Below are 12,154 nucleotides of genomic sequence, written 5' to 3'. Positions count from 1 at the left end.
TGTCAAGAGCTGTCCGTCATCAATGAGCTTTTGTGTTGGATATCGATCGCTCGCCCGCTGACTGATGCACAACAAACACGCTCGGTGACAGATGCCTACACACACACACACACACACACACACACACACGCACACATACGCACACACTTTAATGGGATGTCAAGTCGACTGGGCCACTTCAGCTTCCTCTCAGATGCAATCTGGGCAGGCCGGCCACACCCACTTGGACGACTCATTCGCAAACATGGCGCGGATGAGCCAAGTCGAGCCTGGACGTGTTTCAAACCTTTATTGGAAACATTTCTTGACACAAACAGAAAAGTGACACGAAGTGTACCTTGACTTTTGCGTTCAACTCGTTCCAATGCAATTTACTTGCATAGCAAATCAATGTTGCCCATTGAAAAGAACTGAAATGCCATTAATACATTGCAGCCCCCACCCCAAAAAAAAATCACCAGCATTTTGAAGTTATTATTCATCACCTTGACGCCTTACCTTACAGGCCCCAAACCTGCTTGTCTTTCTTTTATGAGCTTTTATTATTAAAAAAAGTCTAAAAGTTAAAAAATGATTGCGCATTCGTGCACGAGTGTCATTATCTCTCCCCGTCCTCTATTTTTATCCTTTCATATTGTTAGTGCAGACAAATATTTGGTCTTCACCTTACGTCTGGCGAGCGATCCATTAAGGCACCGCTGCGTTATTAGAACACAAAGACCGCCGAGAATGTAAAACAATCCGTTGTGTACTAACACTCTCACCTCAGAGAGATTGCCGATCCCCCCACCCAAATTCAGCCTCATTCAAAAAAGTAACCCTCGTTTCGAAGTCTGAAACCACTCCATCTTGAGATGTGTTGGAAAGCCAAACATAAGGAAGGGTGGAAAAAAATAAGTCGGGAAAGACCCAGGAGGGGGTTCAATACAACTTTAATAATGCGGAGCAGCAGCAGCTAAATGAGGTGTTCGCTGCTACTTTAAGACACACACGCACACACACATACACGCGCACACACACGCCGCACTCTCAGAGCAGCTGAATTATTAAAAGTGTTGTTTTCCTTATTGCGTTGCAGCATTGCGCCTCCTGCTTTAGCCAGAAATTGCATCAAAACCTTTCGGACTTGCCACAACTAATCCTTGACGCCCTACTTTCATACCCAAGCCCCATCCACGTCTTGACGCACTGCTTTGAAAACCTCACCTTGATTTGGCCCAGTAGGGGGCGCCGGCTCCCGCTTTGACGCGCGCTCTGGCGGCCCATTAATAACGGCGGCCGGCGGCGGCGGCAGAGGCGGGGGCGGTGCTCCACCCCGGCCGGCCGACCCGCCTCCTCGGCTGCTCTGCCCCGAGCAGTGCTGACATTTTAATGGTGCCTTTCTATTTTTTTCTATGTCTTCTTTTTTCTTTTCTTGGTAAATAATGCATGTGCTACTGGTTGGCTCCTCCCCCTCCCTCCCCCCATCCAGTGCTTTTGTGCACAAATTACAACGCCTTGTCTCTCCTGCTGCACCGCTCGCTATATCACACCACGGCCTCGCTCTGTGTGTGTGTGTGTGTGTGTGTGTGTGTGTGTGTGTGTGTGTGTGTGTGTGTGTGTGTGTGTGTGTGTGTGTGTGTGTGTGTGTGTGTTTAGCAGAAAAGCCATGATGGCAGAGTCAAGTTTACCGCCCAACACTGACTTCTGTAGCGTTGAAAGCAATTTCCACTGTTGTGATATCGAATTATCCGATTGTGGGAATTGGCATCAAGCCGGCGAATGTAAAAAGAAGTCACACTAAGTCCATGACGGGCATACTGGCCTCGTCCCGACAACAAAGCGAGCTACAAATATTGCACACGGCGGATAGCTGGAGTTGCACCCCCGCCAAGGCAGACGTGTGACGCCATTTTGTTTTTTGTTTGTGTGCAGGTAACGCGTTGTGCAAGTCGGGAAGCATCGGCGTCTTCGGGAACGTGGTGTACAGCGGACTGCTCAACGAGCACTTGTGGCATCTGGGAGTACCGCTCTTCACGAGACTGGTGAGTCTTCTTCCTTGTTTCTCTGACTGCACCGGTGCCCTCTGTAGGCTTGGAAGTCAAACTGCTGTGTTTAGGCCAAGGCAAATCTGAGCTTTCGGGATCTCATGCTATGCCGTCACGCTGGCCGGGACTTAATAATTGCTGACATTTAAATGTTGCTCAGCGTCGACAAAAAAAAAAAAGACAAGGTTCTAATTAAAAACGGGAGCAGTGGAAGAAATAAGGCTTTGGTGGCAGAGAGAGTTCCGGATCAGGACGGCTTCCAAGGCTGTTAATTGCCCCCCCTCTTCCACCACCACCTAGTTTGCATCAATATTTACGATCGATTTGAACATTTACGAGGCGGGAATTAGTGCTGATTGGTGCGCCGGGGTCGCACCTAAATGGGTTACGTGAAACGAGATCATTCCCGCGATGGCATAAATGTCCAGTTTGAAGCCTCGCTTGATGAGCGCCTCGTCGTCTTGTCTGTGGAAGTGCTTGTTGGCTTTTTTTTGATGATTGTTTCAGTGATCCTTTCAGGAAATGTCTCCGAAAGGGTGAAAGTGGATCCTTTTTTATGCTTTTGCCATGCTTCTCAGAAAAAATACACGAAACCAAGAAAAAAAAAAAAGAATGTTACTGGCTGGAATGAAGTCTGGGTCTGCACTGCCAAAACTTTGTTCAACATTTGTGGGCTGTTGATAGTCATTTCAGATTGTGTACCTCAAAGAAACCAACGTTGCTATCTGAAATGAAGTCAGGAGGCAACGGCAGTGGACTAGATAACCGAATCCCAAACGTGTTCCAACTTGAAGTCAAACTCGAAAGTTCAGTTGCCACCCTAAAAGCGTCTGATGTTGCTCTGATCAGCGCCGACGTTTCGTGAAGTTGCCCATCCAAACCTTGGAGGGATTCCGCTCTGCCGCGTCCTCGTGTCAGCGCGCCGGGTGCGCCCTCCGGTGGCCCGGTAGCCGTCGTCCGGCCCGCTAATTACGCCGCAACCCCGCCGAGAGTCCCCGAGGGGGGCGGCGCCCCACATGTCGACTGCTCAGATCACCTAGATGTGAACCCTGCGTGATCAAGCGTGGCGCACGCACGGGTCGGTATTTGGTGGCACGGCCATACGCTACGTTTATACGCCGCCCCTCCCCCCAAATCGGCAGATGGGCGATTTGCTGCCTATAGCGATACGCTTACAAATGATGCTTAATCATGTCTTGCGGGGCCAGCGCGTAAAATGCAGCATGTTGTTTTCTTTTTGTCATGTAGCGTACATGCTACCCCCTTTATTGGTCTGTTTGTTTTATGTTACAGTCCCTCCAGTTTACAGTCAGTGGTTAGTGTAGCTAGCTGAATTGCTATCAAGACCTCGAGAACCAAAAGCCAGTTCCCAAACATCAGACGGAATTCCAAGTAGAGCTGAGATTGTGGTGAAATGTCGAGGAAAAAAAAAACAATCCGGCGTGGTCACCCCTCACGGGACCGTCAGACATTTTAGGCAGGAAGAGCTCACTTCCTGTGTGAAAGCTTTATCTTCATAATGGATGCGCTGCTCTCCAGGGGAAGTCGAGACCACACTCACGAATCCAAATGGTCCGCCAATGCTATTTGAGCGAGATTCCCCGAGACTGCGGGATTATTCTGCCGTGCTCCCGTGATTTTTTTTTCCCCTAATCCCACCGCGGCAGAGAGCGCTCTCCATGGCGAGACCTCGTTGTTTTTTTTCCAATCCTCTCTTCCAACACCCGCTCCTCGGCGGCCTCACTTATTTATGAGCGCGACTTGAAATAGACTTCAGTGTTTGATAAAAGCGCCAACCTTAATCTGGCGTGCCCGAGAAGTGCATTTCATTTTTATTCCCCGTCAGAGATTGATGGCGGAGCGCCGCCGTTTCCCACCGGCTGATTGCTCATGTAAATCCGGGCCGGACCCGCAGACAATGCGTGCGTTTGCATGCCAGTTTTTTTTTTTTTTTTTTTTTTGTGGATGAGATGAGACCACCACATCACGATACGTCCGCCGGCCGGAGTTATGTCATACAGTTTTAGATGTAAATTTGTTTGAGTGGGTGTCAAATTATTTGGTTTGACCTATTTACATTACATTCAATATTTTTTAATGAGATCAATGAATAAAAAATACATTTCAATGAGTATATTCTACAGGGAATTGAAATAGTGCCGGTTTCTGGACGAGCACAGCTGCCCTTATACAGCCCGCCCGTCATACTTTGCCCACCCTTGGGCTTAAACGTCCCCCATGACACCCCCCCTTGCCTTTTCACGACACTTTGCATCTGACGTGGAAATTAGCGTGGCGCTGGCATCTCATTCGCTCCCAAGGCAGCCAAATGTTGTCGGGGTGTCCTCCCGGAATAAAATGAGCTCATCCCGCAGGAGGCCTCTGATTGGAGGAAAGGGGAAGAACGTGGGAAGGGGAGGGGGGCACCACGGAAACCACCGGAGCTCGCCGCGGGGTTAATGCTCCACCGCCCCCGCCCCCCCCTCACAGTGGTGTATTGATGATACGTTTGGAGAATCGCTGAGGCAGGCGTATTGTTACAGCCAAGAAGAAGAAGAGGAGGAGGAGCCCCCCCTCCCCCTCCTTCCCTCCTCCTCCTTGGTTCCTTAGCAGATGGAAAAGACGGCAAAGCGCGCTGCGGTGGTATCGCGGCGTACCCAAACACTTTGTCGGGTTCTGATTGCGGCAACCTGGCGGGACCCCGAAGCGTTCTTTCTTCATCGCACTCTTCTTCCTTCAACTTAATCCTCCAACATCAACACATAGCTCACCCTGCTTAGAGCCCCCCCACCCCCACCCGGCCGCTAACCCCACCGCTCTCAATCCTTCCCGGGACGTTAAATTTCCCGGCGGCGGCGGTGGCAGAGGAACGCTCGCAGGCAGCTGTCAGGCGGGTACTCCAATTGAGCCTCAATAAGAGACGGCCCAGGAGGGGGTGGTAGCCGAGCGGGGCTGGTGGGGGGGTGTCAAAAGAAGAAAAGGGTTCTAACGTCTTCTCCTCAGAGGAAGGAGGGGGGGCTTAAAAAGTGGAGAAGAAGCGGTGAGAGAGACATTAGAAGAAGAGTGAGGTGGTGGTGTTGGTGGGTGGGGGCGAGGAGGTGGGGGGCAGCCCGAGTCGAGCCCCCCCTGAGCCGGGGAGAGGGAGGGCTGCCTCAGCGGATCAGCGCCAGTCGAAAACCAGGCGCCGCGCCGGCCGCACCGACCGGTCCCTCCGCTTGGCCCACGCTTGCCCGCGTCTATCGTCCCACTCGCCATGATGATGTACTTTTGGGTGAGTGATGAGGCCTCGTGACCACAGCGGAAACTTCCCCGGCATGCCGTGTCACCTATTTTGGCGTAGGATGAAGATGCTGATGAGGAGGAGAGCGAATTCCCTTGGTCATTTTCGTTCGCTGGTTACTCGTCTCTAATTTGCTTTTAATTGTTTCTGAATCGTCGTCATGTTGGTGCCGCCGCTGAGCCGAAACGTTTTCCGACTGCGGCAGTTGTTGACGTAGAGTTGTGGGTGCACTGTTTTGGTCAGGGGAGGGGGGGACTTAGTAAATCAAATCATTTGCTTAGAAGAAGTTTACCGATTTGGTTGCCTGGTCATCCGATCTCCCAAGTTACTGTCGTCTAAAGGTTTCTCGAGACGGAATTTTGAATCTCTGCTCTGGTATTTGGTGTGCCTGAAGAATTGGCTGAACCTTTAGGTCTCTTTCTCGGCTCAACTCTTTGAATCGAAATACAAAAATTCACATGCTGTACAACATTTCCAAGCTACTTTCGACAGTTTCGCAGTCTCAGGGTTTCTAGAGGCGGGATTCAGGATGCAGCTTTGGTTTTGGGTCCCTCAAGAATTGAGCTGATGGCTGTGCTTTGAGGCCTCCCACCAAGGCCCAGCACTCTTGTTCAATCCTGAAGAACAAGTTGGGCTAAGTTAAGAAGCTAGTTAGCACCACACGGCTAAAAAACAAACAAACAGGCGGTTTGTCGATTCTTCGACTAAGCTAAGAGACGGATGTGCTTAAAAATAGACCAGATACAAAATGACAGGAAGTTCAGTTCGCAAGCTAAATGGAGTTTTTGAGCGCCTCCTGCAGGTGGCGAGCATCACCTGTACCTCATTAGAATATTTATTCAGCGGACAGATGTTCTTCGGCGGGGCCATTAGCTTTAGCTTACAAGCCCCGGTCGCTGGCTGATGGAGACGGATGCGCGTTCAAAGTCGTCCAGGTTACTCACCCGGGCCGCCGCCCTCCCCCCGGGGCCCCGCCGGCCTTGCGGTAATTGTCGGAAGTGCAGGTGGCGTGTCCTTGTATATCATGGCTGCCACGGAAGAAGAATAAGAGGCTCCGAGTGGAGTGGCCGCCTCTGTCCTCGCCGTCATGAATAATTGAAAAGCGCCGGGTGCAGACGCTGCGACGGTGGTGTGGGTAATGGAGAGCAGGGATGCACGCGGCGTGGCGTGGCGACGAGCGCCTCTTTTTATGGCCGGGGCGGCCAGCGTGGAGCGCTTTGGACTTGTGCTAATGTTGCGTTGCTGGAAGAATGTAAACGGCCAGCAGGAGGGTGGCGGCTTCCAGGGTGGCGGCGGCAGCGCTCGTTAACGGACATCGCTTCGGGCTGACGCGCCATCGAGCTAGCGGCTTCATTTGGTTCTCTTTATAGTTTTTTAAATCAGTGTTTCGATTCTGGATAAGCTTTCAAATCTAGGATGTGAGTTTCAAGACAAGGTTAGGGGTTTAAATTAGGGCTTTGGATCTCAATATAAAACAACATCTTAGGGTTTCAATTTTAATCAGCGGGTTATGGTCAATTTTAAAAGCGTTGTGAGTCAATTTACATATTCAAGCGAGGGGTAGGGTTTCAAAATGTGGGTTTCAAGTTAGGGTTCCAAACTAAGTTGAGGGTTCGAAATTAGGGTGTCAAGCCAGTTTCGAGCTTTTGTGGCGTTGGGTAAGAAAATGGAAAGGACGGCCCATTAACGGCGGCTCCCCGACTTCCCTTGGGCTCACTGTGGGCCCTTGTTGCCACGGCAACCATCACTAAGCAAGCCGCTTTGCTTTAGACTCGATTTGAGTCAACTCGCTATTTTTTTCATCTTTTTTTATTTTTGGCGACATTTTCAATTAGTTCATTGACACAGTTGTATAAAGTTCACGCAAACAAAAAACACATTTGTAAAATATTAAAGCTCGAAAATTACGCTTTGAATCCAAGTGTACAAAGTGAATGTCTCAAGCTTGAACTGTTAGCGTGCTAGCGTTAGCGCCTCCTTGCAAATCAGGCCATTTTTTGATGCGATTGAAGTTGGTTGCGCTTGTTTTGTCTCGTCAGCGTTGTGACGGATTTCTCCTCATCAAGTGGAGCACCACAATCTTTTTTTTTTTTTGTCCCAGAATTCCTGATGTGTGGCATCTAAAAATAGCCCATCTGAGAGCTAAAAACAAGCCGGGGCTCTTTTTTTGTGTGCGTGTGTTGCGATGCAGGAAAACACGTTTTGTTTGTAATTTAGCGGCGCTGGCCTGAAAACGTCTGGGCCGTCTTCGTCTCGCTGAGCTGACGCAAGACGAGGCGCGCCTGGCCTCAGCTCTCACTCATCTCGCACACTCGCCATCCTGACACAACGCGAGCGGAGCGCTCCCGCGCGGCACCGCCAAGATCAGATAGACCGAACGGGACGCTGGCGTTTGATAGCTTCGCCTCAGATCAGATGACCCAAACGGGGGCGGGCATCAGATGGAGCCAACGGGAGAGCAGAGCTTTGCGCTCTGCGGTTGGTTGTGTTGCTTCTTCTCTGCTTCCTTTGTGAAGCTCTGCAACATCTGCATGGAACATTCCCAACTGCTATTTCCCGTATGACTTCAAAGTGAAGCTACAGATGAATTGTCAACGTTAGCTTGTATTGCAGATGGACTGTTTGATTCAATGACTGATTAGATAGATGGATGGACGGACACGGATGGACGGACTGATGGTCAACCAATGTGACCCCTCCATGGGTGGGATGGATGGACGGCCGGTTGGTCAATCCAAGTGATTCATCTGTGGATGGATGGACTGCTGGACAGTCCATCTGATTCCTGCATGAACGGATGGATGGACGGACGGTTCATGTGAGTCACCCATGGAACGACAGACGGACGGATAGATGGATGGACAGGTGGACGGACTGTCTCTCCATGCAATTCATTCATGGATGGACATAAAGACGGACAGACTGACCATATATTTCATCTATGCACGGACAGACTGACGGCCATTTTGTGATGTATTGACGGATGGATAGTCATCCTTTGTTGCACACTGTAATTGTAAAGAATGATGAATGAATGAATTTTTTTTTTCAAAATGACAAAAAAGCACAAAGTGTGTATTTGTTGAAGAGGCAAAAGCTTTTTGGTATTTCTGGACTTGTTCTCTGAAATGACAAGCGTGTGACATTGGCCGTCCTTTTCACTGGGAATTATTTAACAGCAGACCTCAGTGGTCTTGTGATGAATATTTCTCTTTCTAGTCGCCCTTCCAGCGGGCGGACCCTCCGACCGACCGAGCGAGCGGTCGGTCGGTCGCCGGCAAACATGCGGCAGGTTGAGCATGAAACATGCATGAGCGCAAACACCGCGCCCCCAATAACAAATGCTCGCACGCCACCGATATTCGTCCGCCTTGGATTGACCCCAGGGAGGGAGGGGCCGGGGCATATGTAGTGCAGAAGGGGGGTTCTGATTCATTACAGCTCCAAAAACTAAAAAATCCTCCATAAGCAAGGCTTGAAAGACCAATTTGAAACCAAAACCTGGCTTGTTAAAATCTTAATTTCATGTTTTCAGTTTTAAATGAGGTTCTAAGATCTGGCTTAGGCTTTCAAACAAGGGTCAAATTAAGATTCGAAGTCCGGCTTAAGGTTTCGAAATTGGCTTTCAAGTTGTGCTCGCAAGCCAGAGGCGGGGTTTCGAATTTGGGTTTGGCGCCGGATTGCCGAGAGGGGTTTTTGGAGGGTCAGAATGCGGGGTGGTCAGCAAAACCACGTAAGGAAGCCCAGCTCAGCTTTCTTTCCCAAGGGACTGACTTCGCTTGCGTTTTTTTTTTTTTTTCTTTTTGCCGCCGTTTCCCAGGCAGGGCGGCCGGATGCGCAGTGGCTAAACGTCAGGATGAAAGTTAGTTTGCAAAACAAACTCATTGTTTATTGATGACCATCAAATATTCATGCGCTTGCTCGGGCGCTTCTGATAGTTTTATAGCTGATTAACGACGCGTAATTACAGGTTTTATACGCCCAAGAAAAAAAGAGAAAAGCCTCCCAACAAGAAAATAAATGTCGCCGCGCCACTGATTGATGCCGAGCGTTTTCTGCCACCGCCATGCAAAAAAAAAAGGAAGAAAAAAAAAACTCGTCGTCGGGGCCTCGTCTTCCTCGTCTGGGTCGTCGGTGAGCTCACACTATTTGACAGCGCGCGCTCTGGCGTGCTTTTTAATTAAAAGAAAACTCAATAGCCTTATCAGGAGCGGCCATTTGAGCCGGGAGACGTATCGATTGGCCGCCCGCCCGCCCGCTCGCTCGCTTATGCAGATGCCGCGCTTTCATCTGCCGGCCAAGATCTGCTTTCACCAAATCTATGTCATATATTATTCAGCCTGGGCTCACTTCAACATTCAAATGCGAATCTTTAGCTGCTTGTCGGAGGAAGGCCGCTGCCTCCGCCGCCGCGAGCTGGCCGTCATCGCGCGTCGCTTTCTTCCGCTGGCAAATGGAAAACATACTTATGGCTTTTTAGTCTACCTACAGGAAGTATGTGACAATTACATAACCCGCCCAAAAAATGTTTTCATGTGACATAATTGCCAATGCAATTTGCAACTGCCTTACCTGGATGGATGGATGGATGGATGGATGGATGGATGGATGGATGGATGGATGGATGGATGGATGGATGGATGGATGGATGGATGGATGGATGGATGGATGGATGGATGGATGGATGGATAAATAGATAAATAGATAAATAGATAAATAGATGATAAATAATTTTAAATTTAAAAAAACTTAAAATTCAAAATGACAGGACATGTATGTCTTAACTTTACTCACTTTTTGTGAGTGAGTGTTGACACGCATCCCTGCCCGAGATTTTCCAAGGAAAACGACGAGAAGGTAATGAAGCATCTCAGCGGTCGTCTTAATTGGCCGCACGAACGCTTCTTCATTTTTTTTCCCTCCTTCATCTGTAAAAAGGTGGTTGCCGGGGGTCTTTTGCAATTTGCCAAAGAAGTCCATTAAGTTCATTAATTTAATAATGGGCACAATAATGAATGCGAGGTATTGCTCAATTAGAGGACGGCATCCAGCATCCCGCTGTAATGAGATTAGAATACGAGCGATGCAGCGCAGGTAGTGAATTAAAGCGAGAAGCCATCGGGAATTAAATTGTAATCCTGCGACACTTGGACGTCTGAGACAAAAATAATTTATTTTATAATTTTTTTTTTTATAATTGCTGTATGGATTAGACGTGTTTGTGCCTGCGTTTTCTGGTGAGATTTCAAAGTCAATCTCCTGTTTGCCATCAAGGGCCTTTCATTTTCCTAATGGCGCCTTCCTTTTTTTTTAAATGCTTAAAATCCGGCCGGATGTTATTAAAATGGAGAATAGACGGCTTTGTCGTTTAACTTTTCATTGAGCGCAGGGACGCGGCGACAAATTCCCGCCATCAGCAGTTTGCGCGGCCTCCGGTGTTATTAGCGGCGGCAGGCGGGCTTAATGTTGTATGGAAATGAAAGGACGCCATCGGACGATAAAAAAGACACGTCGTGAAGCGAGACGTGCGTCGTTATTCCCCAGCAAGGATAGAAACGTCCTGTTTTCCCGAGTTTGTTTACACGCACAGTGCGGAATGAGCGGCTGCTAGCGACGCGGATTTCGCCGAGGGCAACGTCGGAAGATTGAGGGCGGGGCCACGTATAGGCGCGTCTATCTATACGCGCCGCACGTGCTTAATTAATATTTTGGCCACCTTCAGCGTGTCCGGCAGAGGAAGGAAAAGGGGGATTGTGTTCTCATGGATCCTTTAATCCGCTGAATAAGCGCTTTAATAACTGGAAGCCATTTGGAGATTAACGAGATCAAGCTTGTGTACAGGAAGACTTAAATGCTGTTTTCTTCCTCGCAATGGCCATGCTGGCGTGATGGCGCTTTGTTCTTCACGCGGCGACTCGCATATCAATAAGTGTACCAAAACACTTAAATGTACGTTTGTCGTCAACTTTCTTTCTTGAATTTCTTTTTGTTAGCGTTAGCTTGACGTTACACAAATTGTAGTACTGGAGTAGTAATTTGTGGTTCCGACATACGATTGGTCATCCACTTAAAGATTGACATCAGGAATTTGAATTCTCGCCCGGAGGCAAAGTTCGCGCCGGGGGCGTAGTGCCGGCCGGCCGGGCTCGCCCTTTGACACACTTTGAATGTTTGTTGGGCGAGCGATCCCCTCCTCATCCGGTCTCGGCGCTCGGTGAGCGGCTTGGTGCTGTGCACTCTCACCGCACGCGCTAAATAATTCACACGGTGCTTGGGAATTCTCCCACTGCCGCCGCCATTAGGCATTCTCCCGCCTTCTTCTTGTTTTTGCACATTTCCAGTTCACCGTCAGCACCTTACCGCCAACATGGAGGCAGACTTGACGGATCCCCGCTAAAAAAAATATAAAAAACTGATTTCAGTTGACCCCATGCTATTTCGCTAGTTTTTTTCAAGTCATTGTGGTCAAGGCGCTGACGGCGATCCGTCAGAGCCGGAAAGCGTCGGCGTCTCCCACAGTCGACACCCTCGGGCGGGTGGGTCGATGACCCCGGCGGCCGAGCTATCGCGCCCGACCCCGATGACGGAGGCCGAAGTGTGGGAGCCGCGGATGGATTAAAGCGTCCGTATCGATCGAACGGCGCTCATGCATGTTCATGAGGCTGTCAGAGAGGCCTTTTAAATCGTAATCAAAATGTCGCAGAGCGCAAAAATGTGACAATAACGGACACCCCTCTGAAAAAGTGTCGTCATAGGAATTGTCACTTGTAGCATGTGGTATAAATCCCGCCACTTTGATTTGCCATATTTTTGATGACATGGTATATCCAATCGATTTTTGATTCAT

General features: G+C 49.4%; 1 protein-coding gene across 1 annotated transcript in view; it reads left to right on the top strand.

Annotated features, from left to right (window-relative positions):
- The window catches only part of LOC148383787 (RNA binding protein fox-1 homolog 3-like), a 145,203-nt gene that overhangs the window by 73,551 nt on the left and 59,498 nt on the right, over positions 1-12,154 (top strand). The window contains exon 4 of the mRNA XM_088356846.1: positions 1,915-2,024. Within this exon, the coding sequence (XP_088212972.1) occupies positions 1,915-2,024 (110 nt within the window). The remainder of the gene's footprint in view (positions 1-1,914; positions 2,025-12,154) is intronic.

The sequence above is a fragment of the Syngnathus floridae genome, chromosome 17, assembly GCF_059516105.1.
Source record: "Syngnathus floridae isolate MCC-2025c chromosome 17, RoL_Sflo_1.0, whole genome shotgun sequence".
Taxonomy (NCBI): Eukaryota; Metazoa; Chordata; class Actinopteri; order Syngnathiformes; family Syngnathidae; genus Syngnathus; species Syngnathus floridae.
The sequence above is the reverse complement of the archived record's forward strand: the minus strand, read 5'-3'. Positions and strand labels throughout refer to the sequence as shown.